Here is a 26,228-nt window from a genome sequence, read left to right on the forward strand (position 1 = left end):
ATGGATCCGTTCCATCGGGCGGAGCCCTCTGATTGGGCGAAGCCGTCCGATACCGCCGAGTACCCAGGGTCTCTTAAAAAAGGAATTCGGAAAAGGGGGAACGATTAAAGGATAAGATACAGATCAATACATAAAGACTTTATGTCTATAATATCATTTATATTTTCTTATATTTTCATTTTATAATATTATGTCTATAATATTCCGAAGAATCTCGGCGGTACATACATGAAACGTGCCCTGGTGCGGCCACCTCGGGGACGTGAAATGATTAATACAAAAATTAATATAAAATTGGCAAATTCAAGGATTCTCAGCAATCCTGTTTAGGCAACATCTTGCGCGTTATTCTATTATAGCTGCATCGTTTGACTTAACATATGACACTCGTCACTACTTCTATAATGCGTTTCTCACTATGTTCTTTATTAGGTGTTTAGGAGGCCGCCATTTTGTCCCGGACGGAGACTGATACGAAACACCCTGGTCGGCGTTTATTTATTAATTAAATAATATCATTACGAGGACTTGAAGATCATTCGAGCGTCTTCCTGACAGGACTTCAATAGCACACGAAAATCACCAGAAGTAGGAGAAGGTGGGTCAAATCGATTCGGAAATTCGACGAGGCTCCACTTCGGTCCCAGCAGAAATTCAGATCGCACTCCGACACTGCTTTGTTGTATTTATTCTTCAGATACTCCCAGTCGCATAGGCCGACGTTGCAGCCCTCGAAGAGGATCGGCGACTCCTGCTGGTAGAAGATGACCTTGTTCGGATACTCCGGATTCTTGCACCTGGAAGTCGAATATTGGGAAGAATTAATCGTAATGAAAAAAAATAAATAAATAAAAAATTATTTTAACATGGAAACAAAGGTGGGGAATCCTGAGGAACCTTCTTCCAGGTACGCGGTGCAGGGTAAATTAAATAGAAACGGAGAGAAATTCGGAGTCTTCAGGGTCTGTTCTTCAGCGTCTCTTCTTCATCCTGGTGAAGACATCGGCGAACTTCTTCTTGGAGTAGACTTTTGCGAGCAAAATCTCGCCGATGAAGACCGAGGTTGAGACCAGATATCCAACAACCACGACGTTGAAGAGATGTCCCTTCAGGTCGACCGGCTTGAACTCCTCGCTCATGGCGGCGCTCTTCTGGGCCTCGGTCTGGGCAGAGAGGGTGCTCAGGTAATCCTTGAACCACTTGTCCTCGAGCCCCGATTGAACTATGTAGGAGATGATGCGGTTGATCTTGAGGATATAGGGGGTGCCCTTCTGCAGGGTGAAGGCCTTCGAGGCCGCCCAGAAGCAGGTTTTCATGATCTTCAGGCCTCTTCTGTTGCCCTCCTTCTTGACGTGGGCCACGACCCTGGCGACGGTCTCCTCCAGCAGGCAGGTCGCGTTTTTATACTTCAACACGTGGTCCGGACAGATCTTCGTGTTGATGAAGGGCTTCGTCTTCAGCTTCAGGTTGTAGAGCGCGCCGTCGCTGTACATGAAGGTCCTGTTGAAGAGGTTCGGATGAAGGAGAGGAACCAGCCCGGCCTCGTCGAGGTCCTTCAGGGTGTTGAACTCGACCTCGGCGTCGCTCAGGAGCATGATGTTCGTCAGCTCGGCGTACATGTTCGAGGAGTACTTCATGGAGACCATGACGACCATCCAGAAGACGAGCCTCTCGGCCGCCTTGGTCGGCTGCCTGGGCACGGAGATGGAGAACAGGGTGCAGACGATGTTCAGCGGGTGCCAGATGGAAGGGTTGAACCTGAAGACCGCCGACCAGGCCCAGAGCAGCAGGATCGCCATCATCGTCAGCAGGATCGCCGAGAAGAAGTTCGAGGCCACGATGACCGCCTTCTTCGGGAGGACCGGGACCACCGCGCAGCATCTCTCCGATCTGATCGGTCTGCTTCGCTGGACGGTGAAGTATAGAGCACCCCCGAAGAGGAAACCCGTGTTCATGACGATCTCTATCTTCCCCTGCTGCAGGTCCCCGTACATGCCCACCGCGGTCCCGTTGTTCATGGTGAACCCGTAGGTCTCCTCGAAGCGAGGCAAGACATCCGCTGTGAAGTTCATCTGCCTCGTCAGGGAGTGGAAGATCATCCCGTCGATCCCTCCGATGGACTGTGGGTGTCCCGTCGCGTTCCTCGTGACGATCATGAAGGGAGGATGGTGGATCAAGCCGATCCTGATCGGGTAGCCGTTCATGTTCTCCAGCTTGTCCGGGAACCAGATCGTGCCCTTCGAGTACCTCTCCTTCGAGTAGACCCCGAAGAAGGGGTTCAATCGGTGGATAGTCGCGTTTAGTAATTTTCTCTCCACTTCCAGAGGATCCTTAGAGGCTTCCCCGGGAGGCTGGACGATCAGCTCGAGGATGGTGCAGTCCAGGAATTTTTCGGACCACATGAAAGAGAGGAACGCTTCGAAGTCGCTGCCTCCGGACGGGGAGAGCAAGATCAGCAGGAGCAAGGGTCGAGTCCTTCCCCCGGAGAGGCGAACCAGGGTCTCCGAGAGGTTCCTTGGATCTGTGGGAATACTCGAACTCGAAGACGCGTGGACGATTACGAAGAGCGTCGTCGATCTCGAATCCTGCAGAGAGGGGAGTTTCTTGTTCTCCAGGGAACCGACCGCGACCTCGTCTGCCAGGCTCAGCGAGATCGTCGGGATGGTCTTCAGGATCTGATGGACCACTTCATCCTGTTCGTGGGACAGCGTCCCTTCTTTCATTTCCGGCCCCGATAGAAGGACCGACTGATAGGACTCCGTCTGCTCTGCGAGGCTCTTCAGGACATCCGATAAGTCCTCGAGGTGGAGGAGGCCATCCTCTCCGCGAGTTCCGCCAAGGACCACGAGCAAAAGGATCAATTCCCTCAGGATCTTCATCCCGAAGACCTTACCTAGGTCTCGACTTTCTTAAGGAATCGCTTCCTTGAACTTGATCCAGCGAAGGTGCCAACCCGATGTCCCTCGCCAGGTCCTCCACGCTCTTCAACAACCGTTCACGACTAATTAGCCTGATCGATATCGATCACCCTGAGCCACTCAGGCGGTATTAGTTCCGAGGACGATTAAAGGAATTGTGGCACCTCTTGGCAAACAGAAATTACTTGACTCGACCCTGAAGACCCATCGATTGGTAGTTTCTCTATTAACTCTTCCTCATGTGATAGACTATGAGCTCACCGATCAGGACGACGAAGGAAAGGGTGTAGCCTATGAAGAGGAGCACGAGGAGATTGCTGTCGCTGATGGTGTCGGAGTTGCTCAGGGTGTCGCGGATGGTTTTCTTGCTGAACTTGTTCCGGAACTCGTTGATCCACTTCACCTCGAAGCCGGCCTGCACGACATGAGAGATGAGCAGGCCGAACCTGTCCGCATAGGGTGTGTCCTTCGGGAAGGAGACGACCCTGGGGGAATTCCAGAAGCAAGGTCGCACGACCCTGAGGAGCGGCTTGCCGTTCTCCATGAAACGGGAGGCCTCGAACCAGCCGACCGTGTTCTCCACTAAGCAGGTCACGTTCTTGAACCTGACCGCGTTATCGAGACACCTGTCCAGGTCGTTCCACACCTGGGCCCTTTTCCCAAGCTTCGCCAGGGTGTCGTTGCTCTCGCCGAAGGTGATGTCGTGGAGCCCAGGGTGCACGATCGGCACCAGGCCCGAACGCTCTAGGTCTTCGAAGGTCCGGAAAGAGACCTCGTCGTCGTTGAAGAGGACCAGGTTCGTCAGGTCGGCGTAGAAGCTCGTCGAGTATCGGAGGGAGCCCACGAAGATGCAGAAGAAGACGATCCTCTCGGCGCGGCTGTGCGGGGTGCAGCTCATGGTCGTGCCCAGGAGAAACCTGAAGACGTTGAGGTAGGTCAGCCGGGATTTGCGGAAGCCTATCAGTCTCAGACCCAGCCTGACCAGGACGACCAGGATCGCCGTGATCGCCACCACCTGTACCAGGCTCCTGGATGCCATCCTGCTCTCCCTCAGGATCGGGACCAGCGGACAGTACCTGAGGAACCGCGTCGGCCGGCTGTACTTAACGCTCACCATAGCCGAGTTCTTCACCAGGAAGATGCTGCTGGCTATCATGTCGATCTTCCCCGATTCCAGACTCAGGTACAGCTCGCCTAGACTCCCGTTGGTGAACATCACGCTGTATCTGTCATTAAGTCGTGGTTCCACCCGGAAGGTGAAATTCAGTTTCTTGGCCAACACCTTCAGCATCTCGCCGTCCAGTCCACTGACTTTCAGGGCGTGTCCAGAACCGTTCCTCGTGATCAGGCTGTACGGTTGCCGGTTCGTCATCTCGACCCTGAGGAGATGGCCCTGCATGTTGCTCAGCTTGTCCCGGAACCAAACCATCGTCCCCGAGGGGTACGCCTCCTGGGTGTAGAGCTTGGAGAAGGGGTTGTACCGGTGCACCGTCGCCACGCTTTTTGGGGGATACAGGCCGAACTTGTCCCCGGGTTCCGAGAGGTCCGTCAGCTCGAGCACCGACAGATCCAGGAAGGACTTGCTCCACATGAACTGGAAGAAGCTCGACAGGTTTCCCACTTTTGTGGTCGACAGGAGGACCAACAGGGTGCGAGGTCGCGAGCAACCCATGGTCAAGGTGTCCATCACGTCCACCAAGGCTGCAGGATCTAAAGACGTTGCCGGACTCTTCGAGGCGTGCAGGATCACGAAGTAGCTCGTAGAAATCGCGTCCTGCATGGACGGCAGGCGGAGGGCGTGCAGGTCCTGTGGGATATCACTTCTTTAGGTTCTAAAGGACCGATGCAATTTTTTGAAATATTTATTTTATAGGCAAGGACACCTGGAAGACCTACCTGAAGATTGTTCCCGTACTCCAGATTGATGCACAGTCCTGGGGTCGCCCTGATGAGCCGCTTGGATATCTGGTCGATCCTCTTGCCCATCGTGTGCCTTATTTCCCGGTTGTCGATCATGATGATCACCTGGTAGGTGTGATTATCCTGCGGGATGCTGCTCAGGAGGTCCCTCAACCACCTGGGCTCATCTCCCTCCATGTTCTCGGCCCCCGAAAATTCATATCGAGCTCCCATGACGATCAGCGTCAGGATCAACCCTTTCATTTCGAGGATCCCTCCTCTCCTCTCGAAGTTGGATATTCCCGGGAGAAATTCCCCGTCCCAGGACTCTCCTGTTCCCTCGGGCTCCTTTTAAACCCTTATCCGTCTACGGGTTTGCGTTACCTCGCGCTTCCACGAGGGGATGATTTTTTTTAAGAAAATTATGGAGTAGGCATCCTGATTACAGGTGATGAGCACTCTCGAGGCTTGAAAGCTTTCCTCTGCACTTGATGGTATCACCAGAGCCCATCGAGGAAAATGGAAGAGAGTCGTGAAATACTTTTCCTTTTTTCTTTTCCCCCCTTTGAAAGAGGAACCCAGCCTTGGCACTGTTTTCAAGGAGTCGCCGATCAGCTGATTCACCTGCGAAACGGGAGCTGAGGATTAACTGTCTCACCTGTAAAACACGGCGACTATGTTCGAGGCGAAGGGGCCCAGGAAGGAGGTCCTCCACTTCCTCTTGGACATGCCGTTGTAGTTGGTCGCCGTGAGGGGCTCGCTGTCCTTGGCGATGCCCATCGTCGTCATCAGAAGCTGAAGAGGCGTGCTGTGGCTGAACGAGAAGACGCCTTTGGGCTGGCCCGAGAAATCCCCACGTTCCAATTTTCTGGAAAGAAAGAGAAAGAAACTCATCCCCTAGACCTCCAGGTGGGGAATTCAAGCGAACCGGAAGATCCTCACCGGAAGTGGTCGAACATGTCCTTGAGCGGTGGGCATCCCAGTTTTTCGTTCACCTCCCTTCCGTACCCGGAATAGTAGTAGCTGTAGAGGTCCTCCTCGTATTCCAGGACCTTCAGCTCCTCTTTGGCGAAGACTGCGCACCAGGGCGACAGGTTGCTGACCGACCAGGCCTTCTCGTAACGACACATGTCGTACATGATGAGGAGGGATGCTGAAATAAACGGAATTACTTGGTACCAGACATGTACTTGCTCGACAATTCTTAGTCACATGGGACTAAAACGTTTTTTTGTTCACCAGTGGAGATGTTATGCAGAAACCCTAGGCGTCTGCTGACGTTGTGGACGAGGTTCTCGAAGGGTGGGGTCATCATGAACTTCGTGTCCTCCTCTTCGATGATGGTGTTGTTCTCGCTAGTGGCCTCCCACGAGCCGCACGCCTTGTTCGCCTGTATACGGTGAATTTCTTTGTTTGTTCATTTTTTAAAATCAAGGATTGCGACTAACCTCGCAATAATTTATAATATTAATTTTGAGTAATCAGGCGGAGTCCTCTTACGTGCAGCAGGGTGTCGTTCCCAGGGTTTTCCTCGTGGGGGAGAGCCGTTCTGCTGCCGAAGAGGCCCTCCATGAAGAGCTCCATGCTGGCCCTCGTGCGGTCCTCGCTGGTCGTCCTGAACTGGAAAAATGGTATAAAAAAACTACAGTCCTTGCGGATCCCTCCTGGATTCGGCCTCGATCAATCATACGGTAATTGCCTTGTAATTGGCTGCCGTGATGTTCCCGGAATTCGGTTGAAGTAATTCCGGGAAATTACTCTGGAGCCTCCTGGCCAGGAGACGCATGTCCTCCTCTCCCTGGGCCGTCAGCTGTTTCGCCATCCCCAGGTTCACGTTCGGGTCCAGTCGCCATCTCTTCAGGTTCTCCAGGTCCTGGTTGCACAGGTGCCCGACTGCGCAGGGACCCGTTCATGTCAGAGTACGTCTCGCGTCTTGGCGGAGTATCTTTTTAATTTATCATTAATCCGTCTATTATATCTTATCAGCTTTTCTTTCTACCCACATCCACGATTCTCGTGACTGTAGACGATCTGGTCCCGGAGTTTCGGTAGGGTCTGCAATTTCGTCACCTCTGAACTCGAAGGATAGCGAGTGCCGTGCCTCGCTATCATCCATATCTGGATCGGCTCGCAATCTGATAAAAAGGTATGAGATTTCTCGGTCACTCCGTTTCTTTTTGTCTTTTTCTCTCCCGAGGCGCGACGGGAAATTAATTAGCCCATTTTCTCAATTCTTTCTTGCTCCTTTACCTGGGATGTTCTGGTAACGAGTCCTCCCGCTCATGACGAAGTGATAGGCCGTCTTCATCCCCATGAAGAGGTAGGGGTCCTCTTCCTCGGCGAAGCAGTAGTCGACGTCACGTGCCATCACCCCGGCTGTCATCAATGACAGCGCGAGCACCAGGGGATACATCGCTGCCAGGGGAATCCGAGAATAGGCTGGAACTCGACTCCTCTCTCCTGCGCAGTTGTCACGGAAAATGGGAAATAGGAGAGGATCCTTGACGGCTTCGAGGCGATCCTCGAGGCCGGTGCCTCGATTACGGGGAACGTACCACGAGCTATCGCGAGCGGTTACGCGACGTCGCGACGACTGACGTAAGGCGTAAAAATAATCCCCGGGAGCAGGAAAAGCAGGATTTTAATTATATATACATTAAAAAGAAAAAAGAGAAAAAAAAATGAAGGAGACGTCCAGGCGACCCTGGACTCCAAGAGACGATGCTGACGATCCTCGAGTTCCTTGGGATTTAAAATCAATAAATTGTCAAATCTTTCTATCTATCGAATTTTTCATTTCTGTACGACGTACCGTCAGGGTGGAGTTGCGCCTCCCGAGGGTCGCGACATCCTCGTCAGGGTCAAGGATCGTCCCATCGACCTGGAATTTCCGGAGGGATTCGATAAGCCAATTTCTCCGATGCTCTTTCGTTGGAAACAAACGAGGGGGGATCGACTGAATCGACGATTTCAGACACGAGGTCTCCTCCGAGTCGGTGACGAAATACCTGGCCCCTTGACGAAGTGGGTCAGCCGAGCTGGAGATTACTTGTCACGCCTTGAAGAGACCTTCGGCCCGGTCGTTCCACTGTCCTCGGAGGGAAAAAGAGAGAAACCGCGGAGGGGGACTCCTCCGGGCTTGAGGAGACTTCCTCGGAGGATTTCGAAAATTCCCTCACAAAACACGTCTCAGGAGGCAAACGTCACTTGCACGTGATGGCGATGACGACGATAGTCGCGCAATCACTCTCTTTCTCTCTCACACTCGCGATAACAGGTGCACACAAAATCGAGGATCATTAAGGTGAAGCGAAACACGTCGAGGAACTTGATCGACGTCGGTAAAACAGCTTCTAAATGCCTACGTTTTTATATCGACAGCTGTATCGAATTATATTCGGTATTGTACTAAATGGCACACTCCACCTGTCGTATTCGTACAATAATTATAAAGAAATCCAAGTAAATGTCAACTAAATTCATTCTCTGAGGCCTCGTATTATCATTGTTTAAGCATACAAGCGCATAAGACATTTTTCTTTGCCCTTTATCCCGTTCAAATGCAAGTTTCTCGATTACCAGAGTGCCCTGAACTGTCGTATAATTGTCATGACACTTTCGTTTTTCATATCAGAGCCTTTAATAATTGGATATCGATCAAAATATCAGAACTTGACGCCTCTTTAGTTCTGATCCGGGCTAAGCTAAAGAACTTTTTCCCAAAAATCCAAATTTTCAAAGTGACAAGTGTCACCTTAGTGTCCTAGGTACTCACTAGCCACGTGTCAAACCTTCGGACAATTCCACCCAATACCCTTAAAAAAGCGTGTCTTATTCGAGTCGACTGATCCTCGCGGGGTTTCACTTCACCTTAATACCTGAAGGAAAGTTATTGCAATTATTAACACCCGATAAATGTTGCTTTTTTCTCTCACACCCTTCTAATATGATAATCCGCGTCCGGGGATGTAGTATTCCCGATTGATAATTCATTTACAGAGATTCTGGTAATCATCATCTCGGTTACCTTCGAGCAGGTCGCAGGGTTCTCACATATCTCCCTCTGAATTCTTGTTCCCGGTCCCTAGGGACGAGTGGTCCAGGCCTTTAATTCCCTTTTTTTCCACCTTTTTTATAGATGCTTTTTTAGATCCCTCCTTGTCGATGGCACTTAGGAATCGCTCGGAATCCTGGAGAGCCGCTCGTCGGGCCGCTCGACATCTCGGACTGGCGAACGCTCGCCGGCTCGCCGTGGATAACGCTACTTTTCTCGGTACCCTCTGTCTGTGTGCGAGGTTCAGGTTCACACACCGAGATACCTCGTGCACGGTCTCCGTGCACGGCCGTGACCACGCATACGAATTCCCCGTGGACGTGTGCGAGCCTTGGAACCCGATTCACCTTCTCGCCCGGTACTGTTAGGACGTGGCCTCGACGACGTCGCGTCCACTTCGGGTCTTTGGGAGAAAAAAAAAAGGAAAAAAAAAAGAATAAACGTCGGACGATTAAGAATTTTTCGGGGATCGATATTTTAATAAACTGGACATGCCCTCGACTAGGAAGGAAGAAGTCCGCTGCAGATCTTATTGATTTTCATATATATTGGGAAAGACAAAAATCTGAGAGACGCATGTTTTTTATGTTTCTTTATCTGCAATTGTTTATATGTAAGGGGGGAAACAACCCCCCCAAGTTTGGCGGAAGTTCGATTTTTATAATAATTTTCGGAGAAGCAGCGGAGGGATTTTGATGATACTTGACATAAATGTATTTTGTATGAGGATGGTGATAACATAGTATTGTCCAGGAACCACCTCAAGGGGGTGAACTACCCTTCAGACGAAATTTTTTTTTAATATCTATTAAATAAGCATTCCTACTTAAGTTCCACTTCCGCCATGGGATTGATCACGAAAAATGAAGAAATACATGTATTTTGCATTTTGCCAATAAACATTTATACATCGGTTGAAAATAATGGATGTAGGTGGTATATGGGTATATCCCGACTATCTTTATCATTAATATTCATTTATAATAATCTTTATCGTATAAAATCATTCATTTTGAGACAAATGCTCTGGAATAAAAATTAATGAATTATGCAAACGTACATAATTTTATAAAATAAAAAAAAAGCAAATTGGAGCGAACATTAAAAAGATCTAGGCTTAACATTCCAGTTTCCCATACATCCCACGGATAATTTTCAATTTTAATCTTATCAGGAATAAGAACTACAGAAACGTAAAGTGTCGAATTCATGTAATTTACCTCACGTGTGAAACTAGTAAAGTAAAATACCTAGGAAATTACTGTAAAAAATTACGTAAATTACCTAGGGTATTTTAGTTACCCAACCCTGACGTGGGGTCATCGAACGTGGTTTTTGTATTCCACCTGTTGATTCATTCATGCTTTGTGTGCGCGTTTCTCATCTGGGTCAAGCTTAATGCACCGCCCACGGACTCGCTGCGCTCTACTATCAACGCCTACGTCCACGAGCAGTTGATTTTCCTGCAGTTTTTATTCCCCTAATTTTCTAATAGTTTCGAGAGATTAAACAAAAAAAAAATAAAAGAAAAAAAAGGGGTAGTCATTCGTAGTAGGCGCCAACCACGAAGCAGGTCGCGCTGAAGGTCTTGGAGGTGTAGGTGTAGGTCGAGTAGTTATCCCTGGAGACGTCCCAGAGGAACCCCAGGACGCTTTCGAAAGTCTGGCTCTGTCTCTCGACAATGGACACGCCGACGACCACTTTGTACCTGTGTAAGGTCGCAGGTAAATTAATGAGAAGATAGAGAATCTTATTTCTCCCACCTGTCGAATTTCTTCTTCAGGATCCTCTTCCTGATCTCGGCGGCGATGTCGGAGCACAGGTTCGCCCCGTTGTGGACCTCGGGGTCGTAGACAAAGTCCTCGAGCTGCAGGTTCATCACCTCGAAGATGATCTTGTCGACGACCTCCGCGCTGTACCGGTTGTTGGGCTCCATGCGGTAAGAGTTCTCGTACACCTTCACCTGGGCGAAAGAAATAGATCCCGGTTGCTGTTGGCGGGTATGAATTTTTCCCTTGTTCCTCTAGGTCCCTGGATAATTTCCAGGCACCTGGGGATGGGGCAGGAAAATCCAGAGGATGAGAAAAAAATTCGGCAAACCTGCTCGACCTGGTCGCTCCCATCGGCGCCCTCGGGCTGCGCCATGGCGCTCCTCTCCCCCTCGGGATCGACTCTGCTCTTCGGGGTCCTTTCTTGCCTTGTGGCTGGCACTTCTGCAAGTCCATCATCCCGTTAACTTCCAATCAATCCGCGGTCCGGGGTGAATTAAAAAAGGAAAAGGGACGAGGGAAAACCGAGGGAGAGGCTCATCGATTACACGACTCGTCTCGGTGCCGAGCAACCGAGCCTCGCTCGATCCAGGTCGCTGATGCGAAAACGACAGCTGGCTTTCATTTATACGATTTATACGATCCATGCAATTAATGATTATCGAATTACTCTGTTTCGCCTTGGCTCGCTGGCTCGAGGTCCCGACCATGTCGATGGATGACGTCTCCTCTACCTCCGCAGTACTTCTCCTCTCTCTAGAACTCCTGGAATTTTTTTACACACTTTCCGGATCGAACACTTCCGGATATTATTTTTTTCCAGGCCTACGGGAGCCTCTAGGTAGACGATGTATTTTTATATTCCCGAATTTCCAGGGTTTAGGAGAGGTAGAAATTATTTTCCCGGTGGGTGCGCGCCGAGGACTGTCCCTCTCTAGAACTCCTGGAATTTTTTTACACACTTTCTGGATCGAACACTTCCGGATATTATTTTTTTCCAGGCCTACGGGAGCCTCTAGGTAGACGATGTATTTTTATATTCCCGAATTTCCAGGGTTTAGGAGAGGTAGAAATTATTTTCCCGGTGGGTGCGCGCCGAGGACTGTCCCTACTTTGCGTGCTTCCACGTATGTACATGCTCGCGTTTGATTGGCGCACGTGTGCCTCGCGTTGCACATGCCCGTGTCGCTCGTCATGTTCTTTTGGATGGAGATGGAAACTCGACGAGAAAAATTCGGAGCAGGACGCCGGAGGATGGACGATTCGAATGACTAGACCCAGGGCGTCAATTTTATGCGTATAATTATTCACAAAAATTAGGGAAGGGAGGATTGCAAAGAAAATGCATTACTCGAAGCTCCGGGTCTGGTTGGGACCCGAATGCAGATATAAGATCCACGGGACCGTATCCTGGCAGGATGTGGTCCTGGACATGGTCCAGGGGACCTATACATTAAATACCACGTCATCTATGACGGCTATCTTAGAAACTTATGTACACCTAATGAATAAGTTACATATTAAATAATTTCGCAGGTCGAGGTCAGGGAGCTCCCTTCGTCGGAGGGGTCTCTTCAGGGTATCCTAGTACTGGTCCACGACCTGGCGGACCCAGTCAAGGTAGTGCGAGACCCTGGTGTAGACTCCAGGAACGCCGGCGTGGCCGCAGCCGATTCCCCATGACACGATTCCTGCCAACTGCCAACGCCCATGGCGTTCGCACACCATGGGACCACCTCCGTCACCCTTGCAGGCGTCCTTGCCCTCTTCACCCCCGGCACAGACGAAGCCAGGGTGCAGATTGAAGCTGGGACCCAGCCTGGTCTTGCGCATCTGGTGCTCGCAGACGTTGTTGCTCACCACGGGGACGTCCACCTCCTTCAGGATATTCTGGTACTTGCCGAAGTCGCCGAAGGCGTCCTTGCCCCATCCCGTGGTCCAGCACCTGGGGAAAGGGGGAATGCATTAGAAAAATGTGAGGGACCACCTGTTTCCAGGGTACTCTTCGGGGCACCGACTCACCTGCTGCCGCTGAAGTCGTCCTGCTTCTCCGGGAGGCAGGCCGGACTTATGTGGGGGTTCTTCTCGAAGTCCACGTCGTGGTCCAGCTTCAGGATCGCTATGTCGTTGTACAAAGTCCCTGCGTAGAACTCAGGGTGCACGTAGACGCTGACGATGTCCCTCTCGATGTAGGGGAAGAACTCCACGTCGTGATTCACGTCCCACTCGCCGAGCCTCGCCCTGAGGTCGCGACCGGCGTGCGTCTTCACGCAGTGGGCTGCCGTCAGGATGTGACGAGGAGAGACCAACGTACCTCCGCAGACGTAGACGCTCTCGGTGGGGTCCTTCTTCAGGATCGCCACTTGCCATGGGTACTCTCCTGCGAGAGGAAGGTGAGTGACAATGCGACCAGGTCGATCGTTGACGAGATCGTTGTGGATAGAGGGAGACCTTACCGAACTCGGAGTCGCCGTCGACGTAGACCGGGGTCTTGATCCTTCCGTTGATCCCTTGGGTGTTCCTCACTCCGCATTGTCCAGGTCGAGGTCTACCGGGAGTGACCTGAGGGCGCCGGCAACACACGTGGCGAGGTCCGCAGACGGGAGGTCTTCCAAAATACCTCTACAGGTGCGGGGAAAAAATCGGAAAAAATTAGAATCGCTCTTCAGGGTCCTCTTCGAGGTCGCCCGAAGCTCTATGTACAGAATGGCGGGTTAGTCCCTTGAGTATCATGCGCGGGTTACTCTCGAGGGTTAAGGGATGAAAAGGGGTCAAAAGCGACAGTCGTTGGTAGTCTAGGAAAGTTGATTTTAAAGTGTCTGGTCAGAGCGAAGAACCATGTCTACACCCTCTTCAGCGTTAGTCCTGTTTCCCACAGTCGCGTCCCGGTAGAGGTTGTTAAAATTCAGTGTCAAGGTAGAGAACAGTGGTTCCTGTCCCATCATCCCCAAATCTCGTCATCCGTTCCTGTGTTTCAGTGAATCTGTAGATCCGTAGCGGTCCAGAGATCGTGGTCGTCATTTCTTTTCTGCAACAACTCGATGACTCGATGATCGACGCCTCTTGACACCGGCATTTCGCCTTACCTCCTGCACCTGCACGTCATCGACAATTTCTCTCTTCCTCCTCTCTGGGAAGGCTACCTTGCCCTGGCCTCTACCCTGAAGCTGCACCCGAAGAGGAAGGTCCTTGCCTCCACCCTAAGGAGTCAGGGTGTTCGTTACCGATTCCAGGCAAGAAAGAAAATCTGAAACTTTCCCAGCAAATACGTACAACCCCGGGGGTGGCGGTGATATTTTTCCTAGAGCTTCTGAAGAAGTCGTTGTAGTCTTCGTAGTCTTCCTCAGGGTCCTCTTCGTAGTCGTTCCCCTCCCTAATGTACCCACCGTGTCCGAATCCACCGTATCCATTGTGTCCCTGGTACCCATTAAATTCCCCATACCCGGAGAAGCTCTGAGGGGGTGGTCTCGGATGCTGAAGAACGTGCTGATGATGATGTTGATGGAAATGGTTCTGGTGCCCATTGAATCCCGAGTATGGCGGCTTGATCGGATAGTGTACGGGTTTTTCAACGATCAGGGGTTTCTCATAGACTGGGCCATGGGGGTAGTAATGGGGGGCGTAGTTGCCCCATTGCGGCCCCAGGAGGGCCTGCTTCTTGTACGCCAGGAAGTCCCCGACCTTGTTCACCAGGCCCTGGTTTGGCGTCACGTGGAGGTTGACGAAGGGCTTAACGACTTTGTCGCCGTACTCGTCCTTGGTCACCTGGACCGACAGCAGGGGGTTCACGGAGACGAGGCCCAGGTTAATCCCCTGCCCCCCCGCCCCGTACCCTGGATATGGGTTCGCCAGCACACCCCCTCCGTATGGGTTGACGGGGTACGTCCCTCCTTGACCCTGAGGAAGCCCGAAACTGACCCCCCAAGTCGGTTTCACGTTCAGTTTCGAGGTGTCCAGGTTGCCGACGATCAGCCGCTGAAAAGAGAGTCGTCACGTGGTAGAGAAACTCGGGAGCAGGCGGGGATTGCTACTCTCTGGGGAATTCTGGGAACTTTTGGGACCGTTCAGGACCTTTCGGGCCCTTCCCATCCGGGCGGTCTCGGGACTCCCTGGTGGTGAAATGACTATGAGGATGAGCGAACGACGGAGGACTTTCTCTAGACATGACTTCCCTCTTTCCACTGCCGATGACTGATCGCCATGATATGGACCTGGACGCAAATTGCGATCTTCTCCTTATCGGGCTTAAATAATTTTCTAGATCGTTAAGTGACTCTCTTCGACTTCCTCTTTAGGTTTCAGGACCTCGTTCTCCAGGAATGGAGGCGTGATCGCCGATCGGCTTCCTTCGTCTCAAGGATGCAAGAGAGACGAAGACTCCTCTTCTTCGTCGACGTGCAGTCTCAGTTTCCGTTTAATGCCCGTTTAATTCCAGCAATGGCCAGGAGAGAAAGTGCAGCGCAAAGTACGAAGAAGTGTTAGAAAGTCGAAGGACCGTCGGGTGCGAGAGGAAGAGAAAAGAGGGAGTCCCGGGCATGGGACAAGCGAGAGAAAGTGAAGTGCAACGTTAGAAGAGGTCCCGAGTCCACCCGGTCGGGCCCCAGGTCCGATCCAAGCGAAAGATTCCCCAGCTCCGCGATCTTCCTCTGGAAGAGGGTGAAAAAAAAGTTATAAGAATGCCGCAATCCGACAGGACTCACGCTCTGGCCTTGGACCTTCTTCAGGTCCTCCTGCTCGAGGTGCTTGACGTCCCTCTTGGTCCTCGATCCTGCCTTCTCGTTCCTGGAGCCTCCGGTCAGCTGTTTCTCCCCATCCTCTCGCTGGGTCTCGTTCTTCACCTCCTTGGGCACCCTGACGACGCTGCTGGTCCCATTTCCGTCGGTCACGACGACTTCCACGGTCTCGGCCTCGATGTCCTTGCCCAGGTTCCTGGGATCGATGGCCAGGTACAGGTCGTCCTTCCTGCCCAGCTGGTCCACGGTCGCGCACTGCTCGTAAGGTACGCAGACGCAGTCCTCGTTGGTGCTGGACGAGAAGCCGTTGTCGAAACCGGAAGACCCACCATGGGACCCAAGATTACCGGAACCAAGATTGCTGGATCCAAAGTTGCTGGACCCAAAATTACTAGACCCATGACCAGAGCTACCGAACGCGTTGCTCGAGCCGAAGCTGCTGGACCCGAAGTGGTTGCTGGATCCCAGGCCCCCACTGGACCCGAAATTGCTGGACCCTCCGAAACCACCGTTGAACTGCTTCCCGGTGTTGCTGGACCCACCGAAACCACCGTTGAACTGCTTCCCGGTGTTGCTGGACCCGGAGAATCCCTTGGTCGAGTCGAAGACACTGTCCCTCTTCGGCTTCTCATAGGAGGGGAAGCGATCGGCATAGCTGTCAGACCCACTGGAAAGAAGATTGCTGCCCGATCCTGGGGCCTTAACCTTGAAAGCCTTCTTGTACCCCTCAAAGTCCGAAAACGAGCTCCCATAGGTCCCTCCATTTCCATATCCATATCCATTGAACCCGTTGTTACCTGAAGACAAACGTTTATTATATCGTCATCGCTCCTACCTGATCAGTGAACAAAAATCCGTGATTTGGGTAGCTTGAAGACTACCCTGGAGAACGGCCATCTAAAAATGATTACCGATGGGTCCGGGCCCTATTATGGGGACTGCTCCCGCCCCGTGTTCTCCCTCTCCATGGTGGAAGTGGTGGTGGACGTGCTGCTGCACCGCTGCCCCAGGTTGCTGAAGAACGATCTGCTTCTTGTCGATGAACTTGTCCTCGAAGTCGTACTCCCCGTCGATCCCAGCTTCGTACACGGGTTTGGAGGTATGGTGGAGACCCGGTTTCTTGAACCCTGGGTAGGGCCCAGAAAATCCAGGGGGAGGATGGGACGAGATGACTCCAGGAGGCGTGAAGTGGGGCCCGGAGAACGAGGGGCCCGCGAACCCTGGGGGACCTGGGTGGAACCCTGGGACAGGGACAGGTTTAGGGGGTCCGTAGGGTCTTTTTACGGGAATCGCTGGCAATGGTCGACCCACTGGCTTGATGGTCACCGGCTGGGCGTAGATTATGTCGTGGGGGTGGATGTCTCGATGGGGGGAGTAGAATGGCCGCCTACCCTCCGCGGTATCACACTGGAAAAGGGTTAATCGTCACTCTTCGGGCCTCGCTTAGACGGGAAGTCAAGATCGATGCCACCTACGTTCATCAGGCCCAGGGAGCAGAGTTTCTCCCTGATGTAGGAACGAGCTATGGTGTCGTTCCCCAGCTGCAGGGCGGTCTTCACGTCGGGGTCCGCGTAGACCTCGTCGAAGCCCTCCAGGTTCCGGCCCTGCCGGTTAGATACCAGAATATCATCGATCACGGAGTCCACCTGGATAAAGAAAAAAGTATGGACCCACTGATTGACTCTCCTGGTCCCGGAGTCGTGAATAAAAAATCCTGGACTAAGGAGTGCCGGACGGAAACTGAGATTACCGATTGCTGGGAGTACTGCTCGGCGATCTGGCCACCCGAGGTGGACTGGGCCCCTAAGTGGTCCTCGAATCCCTGAGGCTGTTTCTGATCTTCAGGGCCCGTGAAGGTGGATGGGTGGAAACTGTCCTCTTGACTGCTGGGGGATCCTGCGAGGTCCTGACCCTGCCAGGACCATTGCTGGGCCTGGTTGTTCGATGCCGAAGACGACTGAGAAGATGTCTGGAAGGATACTTGGGTGGCCAGAGTCTGGACCACCAGGCCCGCCAATATGACGAACCTCATTTCTTTTTTTTCTCTGGAAATCAAGAAGGATAACTTGAAAAATATGTATATATTTTTTTTTTAATAATATGTAAGTGTAATTTTTTAAGTTTGGGATTTAATCCTCAAGCGAGATAGCGACTCGATGAGGCCCGAAAGAAATCCCGTCTCTCAGGTGGCCGGCAATTTCTCCGGCTGAAAGATACCTCGAGAAAGTGCATCCTGCCTTTCTCTCCCGGGAGTTTATTGTTTCTCCGTGTCTCTCATGTGTCGTTCTCGCGATTGTCGGGGAAGAAAGGGGCACTGGGATGCACAAAGAGGGGAAAGAAACGCCGAAGAAAGGAGCCGAATTAATCACTCGACATTTCAGGGGCCCCGATGAAAGCGAGAGCGAGACCGGAGAAAGTACTTCCCGAGGTTCTTATGTGTGGGTACGTGTATGTACACTCGATCCACATTTACTCGGCTCCTTCGGTACTCATTGTTTATGCCGGGAGAAAGCAATTGCGCAATGCAAAACGCTGGCGAGTACGTATAAGACACTGCACGTACGCACGTTGGGTAAGACCTCGGTTATAAATTGACTTTCCCGAACTTTTTAAATGCAGTTTGGATTTTAATTAACCGGGGATTAGTTGAACAGGCTCACTGGTAGTTCTCTTCGAGACCTCCGAGGTCGAGGCGTTATCCTGTTTAAATTTTTTTGCAAATCGGGTGGAGGTCTCTGCGTCTCGATTTTTTAGATCGGAAGAAAGACAACAGGTCGCGGGACATTTTCAATTAATTTAATGTGTCAATAACAAAATTAGGGGGACCTTATGGAGGCGGTAGATGGAGTGGGCACAGTCGAGGAGAAAGTTGCCGAGCCGAGTCGCAAAAAAATCGCGTAGGTGGATTGTTATTAAGTGGCCGCAAATAAAATTCTGATAACGCGAAGACACGATAGAAACTAGGATTTTGTGTTATGTTTCTTTTTTTTTTCCTTTTTTGTCTTAGAAGCGAATCTTACGTCTCTTTCGGGCACCTACCTGGAGGGACCTCTCGGACGACACTGGGTTTCCTGAGGAGCCGGCGATCCTCTTATATAGCCTACGGTTCCGGACGCGTATCCTTTCCCAGTCCAGAAACACTTTCTCCGGCTACGACGAGGCCTTCTTGTCTCACTCTCGGTGCTTTTACTCGAATCACCATTCTTATATACCAGGGTTCGGGGATGCTGGCATCGCCGCGGATCCTACGGTGGGGCGCAGGTGACTCACGCCTCCAACCGGACATCCTTGCCGATGGTCTTCGATTTTTCCACCGGTCCCAGCCACCTCCGGCACCCTCGTCAAAATTCCTACCACTTTCCACGAGCATCCCCTACACTCGAGTAATTTTTATAACGATCAATAATCCCTGTGATCCGAGATAAAAAATTAATAATCTCGCCGCCTCGAAGTAACCCCTTTGCTCGCGACAGGGGTACCGCCGGGTACGGATATATGTATTTTTTTTTTCAGTACGAACCTGAGGAGATAGAACCGCGGATATTTTTATGCAGCAGGCTAAAGGGATCAACTACATGAGGATATTTTTTTTATGGCTTGGATGTAGCGGGGAAGATCCCAAGAATTTTTATTAGTACGGGGAATCGGTTAGGAGGTTGCGCAGTCCGGGGCCTTCGGTCCCGAGGAGAGGTCTTTCGAAATCTGGGGCGTTTTTCGGTGATCCCGGTTCCAGGAGGGGATTTCGGCGCTTCTTGGATCCGGTCTTACGTAATGGGCGGTGTAAGAGAAAAGAAAATAAAAGGCATCCGACATCAGGAGAGCCGACCAACGATAGTACGCGCGCACCACGTCAATGAAGCCTCGTTATGCAATCCATTCCTGAATGAAGTGGCGCAGCTCGTATCCTGGATCGCATAATGCACCGGAAAATGGATTTCTAGTTCTCTCTCTTCCCTGCTCGAAAATGATACGCGATGCCGTAATCGTTCCCACGTTTCAAAAGTCCAGCTAACTCGAGATCGAAAGATCGATCGGAGTGCATCGGAGGAGTAGAAAGCTTGAATTTTTTGGCGCATCCTCCGGAAGCCATGCTTTCCAAGTGAAATCGAAATTTCCTCGCATGAGAGAGGCCAAGGGCGGGATTATTCCGAGCAGACAGGTGGAACAAAGAGACGGAGGTGATCGACGATTACAATCGATCGTTAGGACGTTCGATGATCTCGATGCCCTAGAAAAAAAAAAAAAAAATCATCGATAACTCAATGTCGACTCAAAATCATCAGGCGAGAAAATCGACTTTTACGCACGCTCTTTTTTTAATTTCTTTTAATATTCCTATTTAATTTCAGAGTGATGTATTAATCCTTGTATCTACTTTCCGTATCAATCCTCCGGTTCGTTGATCGCTCCTCGGCCCTTCTCTCCTCCCAAGCGACGCCATTAGTCGAAGGTTTCGGGTTCCGGGAGAAAGTGTTTCTCCCGGTTGCTCAGGTCGATGGACAGGAGGACGAGGAAAGAAAAAAAGAACCTGAAAAACGAGCGGAATCGGACCGCGCGTGAAATGCAACTCCCGAATGCATCGGTGCATCCGCCGTGAAGGGCCGATAGGGCTCGCAAGACGGGGGGGAATTTTTTCTTTTAATTCGCCATATCGTGATTTGCCCCGTTTCTATCTCGGGAATTACCCTGAAAAATGTTCACGGAGAACAATAAGGGGTTAAAAGTTACAGACGCCTATCTGTTGGATACGTCTCTTCGCGATACTGTTAAAAGCTGCCCCATTAAACAATTAATTCAGCTAACTTAATTTTCTCACGTGTAGCAGAAACATTTCTGTAAGAGCCATCATCTGTAAATGCAGCTGAAAATCGCTGTTAATATTGACAGGGATGTTTGAAGCATTATAAAATTGTAGGAGCAACAAAAAGTATCTGCTCATGTACAGATTCACTCTGTTCGGGTAATCGTTTTCGGGGAGGTTAAACATATTGGGAAGCATTATGAATAAAATATGAAGATTTCATAGGTCGAATCTGTTAAATCTACAGATTTCTTACGTAGAAGTATCATATGCAAGCATCTACATTAACAGTCAAAGGTGCGTACGAGCAATTGCGCATCGAAAATGTCTTTCTTCTGTTGAATGACGCGCACGATGCCTCGATCAACCTCGATGACAATAACTCTCGGTCCCTGTTCAATTTTAATATTTTCACATTAATTATTCTCTCCATAATATATAACTTAACATTCAGATAAGTCAATCTCATTATAGGAATTTCTAAAAAAATATTAGTTCATGTTTTCCAGGGAATTCTGAAGATCGTGAGAAACCTTAAGAAGATCCTATATACGTGGAAAATTCAAGGGAAGTATTCTTTACTAAATTAAAAAAAAAAAGTTGACTGTTTCATAAATAAAGAATTTTAAAGTCATGTGTTACGCAACCTTTAAACTGTAACATTAGAGTGTTTATATTGGAGTTTCTAAAAATTCCTGATAATTATTTTAATGGTATACTTATATTCTATAGGTATAGTTTTTAGGTAAAGTAAGTTTTCAAGTAAAGTTTTTAAGTAAAGTAAGTTTTCAAGTAAAGAAAGTTTTAAAGTAAAGTAAGTTTTCAAGTAAAGTAAGTTTTTAAGTAGAATAAGTTTAACAGATTTCTTTCCTCCCTGTTGGAAAAGGTCGCGAGGAGTCCTTTTTACGTGCATGGTGATGCATGTCCAAGAGGTTCATCGATCGGTCGATAGCTATCGATCGCTGGGCCTCGATCGCTGAGCGCATCGATTGCACAAGAGGGTTTCCCGAGCTGTTGCAACCCGGGAATTTCGATCCACGGACCCAAGACTCACCATGAGACTTGGGCCTTGTCCTGACCCGATTCCGACAAGTGCGTAAGGCCCGGGTCGCACACGCGTGTACAGTTCCGCGAATGCTCGTTGCACAATCCGCCTATTCCGAGCCCGACGCCGTCTAACGACATGTGAACTCTTACACGGAGAAAAAGTCGCTGAAAAAAGACAGTCACACAAAAAATGAGAGCTTAAAAGTTACAGACGCCTATCTGTTGAAAACACCTATTCCCGATAAAGTTAAGGTGAAGTGAAACACGTCGAGGAACTTGATCGACGTCGATAAAGAAGATTTTTCAAAATACCCATGTCGCCGACGTTCGTTTTTATATCGACAGCAGTGTCGAATTATATTGGGTATTGTACTAAATGGCGTACTCCACCTGTCGATTTCGTACAATAACTATAAAGAAATCGAAGTAAAAATTATCGGACACTTCATTTGGTATCAAAAAACACGAGAAATTTGTCTAAAATTTTCGTTCCGCTATTTCACTATGGGAGCAAAACGTGTGATTTTGATTTTAAATATTTTCAAAACGTTTACAACGTATTCGGCAGATAATATTTAAAAACCATAATACTTGTATTAAAATGAAACGAAATGTTTTGCATATCTGGTAGAAAAGTATTGTGAAAACACATGGAGCAAATATTATATAAATATTATAGAGATAATATTCTAAGGTAAACGTTTTGCAAATGTTTCAAATGTCTGGCAAATATTTACAAAGTGTACGATATCCGTTAAATATATAGAAAATATAGGACAATTATTTTGTGCTACTAGGGACGGCGATGGGTCTTCCCGTAAATTGCATTATAACTTCGGGGAGGGACTGCTAAATATTCCGAGAAAGTGACCTCGCACTTTCCCTCTCATTGCGCGTCCGAAGTGTCCGAAGACGGAACTCCATTGTCCGGAGGTTTTCCTCGACATTTTCGAATTTTTCCAGACAGATGTTTTTTTCTTTTCTTTTCTTTCTGGAGACACAAGTCGATTAAAAATCCATCGACGATTCCGCCGTGACATTTTCGGATACGCGAAAGTTCACGGGGAGAAAATCGCGTTAGGTTAGGTATTGTCGAGGCTTATGATATGTATTTAGGATGCGCCCACGCAGTTGTCATCGAAATGGCAAGACAAGTTCTGCTCGGACTCGCCGAGGTTTCCGGCTCGATTTTGCAGTTTATCATTTTTTTATCCCGCCACTTACGACATTTCTGAGGCCCTTAAGGTGAAGTGAAACACGCCGAGGAACTTGATCGACGTCGGTAAAATAAGTTTTTCTAAATACCCACTTTGCCGACGTATCTTTTAATACTGACAGCTGTGTCGAATTATATTGAGTATTGTATTAAATGGCATACTCCATTCTGTCGTTTTCGTACAATAATTATAAAGAAATTGAAGCGAAACTCCAGAAATCCCCTGGATTCGTGGTTCCTGACGCCCTAATTGACTGCAGAGGGACCCCCTGTGCCATCTATGATTTCCATGCCAACTAAATTTTCACTCCGGGACTTCGCATTACCATCGTTTTAGCATAAAAGTGCATAAGACACTTTTTTTGCCTTTATCCCGTTCAATTGCGAGTTTCTCGATTACCAGAGTGTTCTAAATTGTCGTACAATTGTCCTGACACTTTCGTTTCTCACATCAGAGCCTTCAATAATTGTATACTGATCGAAATTTCTGATCGAAAAAGATTTTCCTGAAAAATCCAAATTATGAATGTGTCAGGACAATTCTTTGACGATCAAGATGTCATGTGTCAAAGTTTCGGAGAGTTTGGTCCAATACCCTTAAAAAATAGTGTTTTATTCGAATCGACTGATTTGAGGGGAGTTTCACTTCACCTTAAGGCACGTAGTATAGGAATCTATTTATTTTCAGGGAAAATCGTGACCGGGGCTCAAGGTGTTTGGCACTTGTCAATTTTCCTGGGCAGAGAGAAAGAGAGTGGCCACATCGAGGTCAGGTAAAGCAGGACTCTGCACCTTCACCTGCAGGCCGTCATCAGGAGGAGGCAAGCTAGTTTCCGACAGTACCGACTGTGGATATCTTCATTGGATGATTCCAGTCATCGAGAATGAGTTCATCAAAAGTCATGGATTAATAATTTCTGATTTTCCAGATTAACCTTGAGAAAAATTTTTCCCGGAATTTTCTTCCGGTCCTCAATTATAACAAATCAGGGGGTGGGTTGGAAGGGTTGCAAATTATTCAAGGCCTGAGCGAATGAGTTAATAAGCAGAACCGGGGGTGGAACAAGGGAAAGGGTGCAGAGGAGCGATCGTGAATGTAAATCATCCCCTGGAAGTAACGCAACAGTCAACGCGAACAAATGCCTACAGGGTGTCTCGTTCGTCAACCCCTTTGTCCCCGTTTCCCTGGGTCGGCATTTTCCCCTCCCGAATTCCCATCCCCCCTCGAGAGATCTATGGGATTGTAATATTAATTTACATATTTTATTTCTTCTCCAGAATGTGGAGGGAAAATAATGTTTTCGCCTTCGTCCGGGAGTTTTCCCATCGACCACCCCTTCTGGAGGGAACCTCGGGACTAGGGGGTGAAATAAGACCCTCTCCACCCTTCCTCCCCACGTCGGGACACCGACCGGTAATAACTCGCAATATTTCCCGGATTAAATTATTTATTATCCCGCAGGACGTGCCACCACCCGGGGGGAGGACCGGAGGGGGGCGCCACCCCTCGGGAATCCTTCGCCTCTGCGGAAATTCGATATTCCGCGTAAATCCCTCCTCGGATCATCCACCGACCATGACACTTTGAATAACCGAAAAACTCCATCGACGCGTTCATAAATAAATTGAAAATTCCCTCGCAGGGATGGACCTGGAAGAAAAAAGGAGGGAAAAATGGACAACCGTCTAGGGAGGGCGTGGCGAGGTCCGGAGGGCTTTGAAAAATTTCCCTGCCAACCCCCTGGAGACGCAATTTTTCTCAGATCGCGTAACAAAGACTGCGGCCGACGTTTCGAGAGGGTGGGACATGAGTAGCAATAAAAGTCAACCCCCGATGTAATAAAGAAATCCGCCCCCCCCCACGATGCACCCCCTCCTGGACGCCTTCTGCGAACTTTCCCCAATAATCCGGCCTGCATGTACAAGTACGGGGTTGCTTCATACGTGTACTCGCTCGCGTGTGCCGGGTTATGTACCTTAAATATATGTATAAATATATATAAATGTGAGCACATATGTACACCTCTCGGTAGAGGGGTGCACGGCCGGTTATTCCGTGGTCGTTACGCCCTACGTGCGCCCCCGAAGCCCGAAGTTATTAGTAATAAAAAGTAAATCCCGAGGATTTCACGAGGGTAGTAAGGCCCGGCTTCGGGGCCCGTCTCCATTTTCCGCGATATCGCGGAAAAATGGACCTACCCCTTTCTCCCCGTGAGACGGGGCGAGCCACCCCTGGATGTCGAAAGATCGCCGCCAGTGGAGCCCCGTAATTTCCCCAGTGTCTTTATCTCTCGTTTTTCTTCTTTTTTCTTTTTTTCTCTATGAGCACGAATAATTTCCAGAATGTCGCCGGAGTACCGGATAAGGGATGAAATTTCACGGGGAAATCGGGGTGGCACTCGACCCCTTCGTTTCAATTTTCACCCTCGTCCGGAAGCGATGCAGCGATGCATCGCTGGGAGCAGTCAACAGTTGGCAAACTCCCTTGCAGTTTGTACCCCCATCCCTTAGGTGGTCGCCGAGGGGTGTGTGTGTGTTTCACTTTTAGTTAACAGTACGGAGAGCGGGGCAATAAATTTTCAAGCGACCCGGGATGGCTCGCTTTGAGCCCCGCGGCTTGGGGGTGGTTATGGGGTGGTTTCGGGGGGTTTGGGGCGGGTCCAGGGGTTGTGTACGTAAGATTCCCTTCCGACGATCGCCGGATTCCTCGACGTACGTGTACCCCTTTACATACCCCTGTTTGCATTAATATATACTTGAACGTGTATATAAGCATGCCTACCCCATATGCAGAGGGGGTGAAGGCTCTCCTAGAGATCCATGGCGGTTCTGGGGGCCATCCCTTGTTCGCGCCGGAAACGTGTCGCGAAACCGGCGGCGAAGCTTACCGGAAGTCGAGTCGGGGACAATAAGACGCCCCCACCCCCCACACCATGGAACTTCGTCACTCGGATGGATGAGCATGGGAAATTGTTATTACGAGGGGTGGAAAACCCCCTCTGAGCAATCCTAGGATTGCCTGAGGAACCTCATACACACCTCAACCCCTTCACACCCTCTCCATCTACCTAAATTAAAAAAGAGAAAAAATTGAGAAACTCCTTGCATTTATATTTTCTTTTTCCCTTCCTATCGGGGCTCGGAAAAATTGGGGGAAAATGGGGATTGGGGGAATATGGGATTCTCGATGGGGTTGTCATCCGGAATTACGCGGCCGGAATGGCCCGGCTCCGGGAATCGAATCCGCCCTGATCTGTGGAGCAAGGACGAGGAGGTGGTCCAGGAAGCTCAGACCCCATGCATTGAGATTCAGGTTTCCCCAGGGAGCTCCCCTGGGGCGGCGACGTGGAATTACGCTCAAGGGGGTGGATGAAAAGTTATGGAAAAATTATGGACCGAGATCATTATTCGGGGAGAGGATAATTCCCTAAGAGTCGATGATTTCCTATAAGCCATAGGGTGTAGGGCGTTTTCCGGAGATCGGAGCTCGTCTCTTCCGCGGGGCCGAAAGGGGTGGTCCTGTCGTCCGGGGGCTGGAGCGACCACGAGGGGCGAGAGCCCCGAAGAGCCTTTTTATCGGGGGGCGATAAACACTTTTATGGACCCCATGCGAATTACCCCGCTTTACGGCCTCCCCTCCGCGCCGATCGGAGCCCTCCCTGACCTGCCCCACGTGGTCGCGTTCACTTGCCGTAGGAACAAAAAGAAAATGAGAAAAAATTTCGGGAAAAATCGGGAAAAAACCAGGAATAGTCAGGAATAATCCAGGAAGAGCGCTACCAAGGGAAAGT

General features: G+C 49.9%; 3 protein-coding genes across 6 annotated transcripts; all 3 read right to left on the reverse strand.

Moving 5' to 3' along the window:
- Positions 1 to 142: 142 nt before the first annotated feature.
- Positions 143 to 9,028, reverse strand: LOC105695116 (multiple inositol polyphosphate phosphatase 1). Of its 4 annotated transcripts, none has more exons than XM_012416420.2 (9): positions 8,845 to 9,028; positions 7,068 to 7,277; positions 6,821 to 6,952; positions 6,517 to 6,710; positions 6,318 to 6,437; positions 6,057 to 6,207; positions 5,760 to 5,970; positions 5,476 to 5,685; positions 143 to 797 (listed from the first exon to the last, which is right to left on the reverse strand). In XM_012416420.2, the coding sequence occupies exons 2-9, from the start codon at positions 7,228 to 7,230 to the stop codon at positions 563 to 565; spliced, it is 1,416 nt and encodes a 471-aa protein (XP_012271843.1). In that variant the 5' UTR covers positions 7,231 to 7,277; positions 8,845 to 9,028; the 3' UTR covers positions 143 to 562. The 4 variants fall into 4 exon arrangements, with proteins under 4 accessions (XP_012271843.1, XP_012271844.1, XP_012271846.1 ...); XM_012416421.2 differs by lacking the exon at positions 8,845 to 9,028 and adding an exon at positions 7,826 to 7,956; XM_012416423.2 differs by lacking the exon at positions 8,845 to 9,028 and adding an exon at positions 7,630 to 7,696.
- A 1,385-nt stretch (positions 9,029 to 10,413) lies between these two features.
- LOC105694938 (tctex1 domain-containing protein 3-like) lies at positions 10,414 to 11,048 on the reverse strand. Its single transcript, XM_012416081.1, has 3 exons — positions 10,972 to 11,048; positions 10,635 to 10,834; positions 10,414 to 10,579 (listed from the first exon to the last, which is right to left on the reverse strand). The coding sequence occupies exons 1-3, from the start codon at positions 11,014 to 11,016 to the stop codon at positions 10,414 to 10,416; spliced, it is 411 nt and encodes a 136-aa protein (XP_012271504.1). The 5' UTR covers positions 11,017 to 11,048.
- Positions 11,049 to 12,224: 1,176 nt separating this feature from the next.
- On the reverse strand, positions 12,225 to 17,405 carry LOC105694939. The gene is made up of 10 exons (XM_023431748.1): positions 17,124 to 17,405; positions 16,849 to 17,019; positions 16,285 to 16,780; positions 15,341 to 16,170; positions 14,124 to 14,615; positions 13,914 to 14,057; positions 13,727 to 13,840; positions 13,097 to 13,262; positions 12,663 to 13,020; positions 12,225 to 12,585 (listed from the first exon to the last, which is right to left on the reverse strand). The coding sequence occupies exons 1-10, from the start codon at positions 17,403 to 17,405 to the stop codon at positions 12,225 to 12,227; spliced, it is 3,414 nt and encodes a 1,137-aa protein (XP_023287516.1).
- Positions 17,406 to 26,228: the final 8,823 nt, after the last annotated feature.

Source organism: Orussus abietinus, unplaced genomic scaffold (genome assembly GCF_000612105.2).
Source record: "Orussus abietinus isolate OABI.00-Male unplaced genomic scaffold, Oabi_2.0 scaffold35, whole genome shotgun sequence".
Classification (NCBI taxonomy): Eukaryota; Metazoa; Arthropoda; class Insecta; order Hymenoptera; family Orussidae; genus Orussus; species Orussus abietinus.

What these genes read in the sequence shown, in the direction of transcription:
- LOC105695116 (XM_012416420.2), bottom strand. Translation starts at nt 7,230, where the DNA reads ATGTATCCCCTGGTGCTCGCGCTGTCATTGATGACAGCCGGGGTGATG. An exon ending in GGAACGACACCCTGCTGCAC is followed by an intron (nt 6,208 to 6,317) that starts GTAAGAGGACTC and finishes CACCGTATACAG; the next exon opens with GCGAACAAGGCGTGCGGCTC. An exon ending in TCTGCATAACATCTCCACTG is followed by an intron (nt 5,971 to 6,056) that starts GTGAACAAAAAA and finishes CGTTTATTTCAG; the next exon opens with CATCCCTCCTCATCATGTAC.
- LOC105694938 (XM_012416081.1), bottom strand. Translation starts at nt 11,016, where the DNA reads ATGGCGCAGCCCGAGGGCGCCGATGGGAGCGACCAGGTCGAGCAG. An exon ending in GGAGCGACCAGGTCGAGCAG is followed by an intron (nt 10,835 to 10,971) that starts GTTTGCCGAATT and finishes TCTTTCGCCCAG; the next exon opens with GTGAAGGTGTACGAGAACTC. An exon ending in CTGAAGAAGAAATTCGACAG is followed by an intron (nt 10,580 to 10,634) that starts GTGGGAGAAATA and finishes GACCTTACACAG; the next exon opens with GTACAAAGTGGTCGTCGGCG.
- LOC105694939 (XM_023431748.1), bottom strand. Translation starts at nt 17,405, where the DNA reads ATGAGGTTCGTCATATTGGCGGGCCTGGTGGTCCAGACTCTGGCCACC. An exon ending in AGCAGTACTCCCAGCAATCG is followed by an intron (nt 17,020 to 17,123) that starts GTAATCTCAGTT and finishes TTCTTTATCCAG; the next exon opens with GTGGACTCCGTGATCGATGA. An exon ending in AATAGGGCCCGGACCCATCG is followed by an intron (nt 16,171 to 16,284) that starts GTAATCATTTTT and finishes GTTTGTCTTCAG; the next exon opens with GTAACAACGGGTTCAATGGA.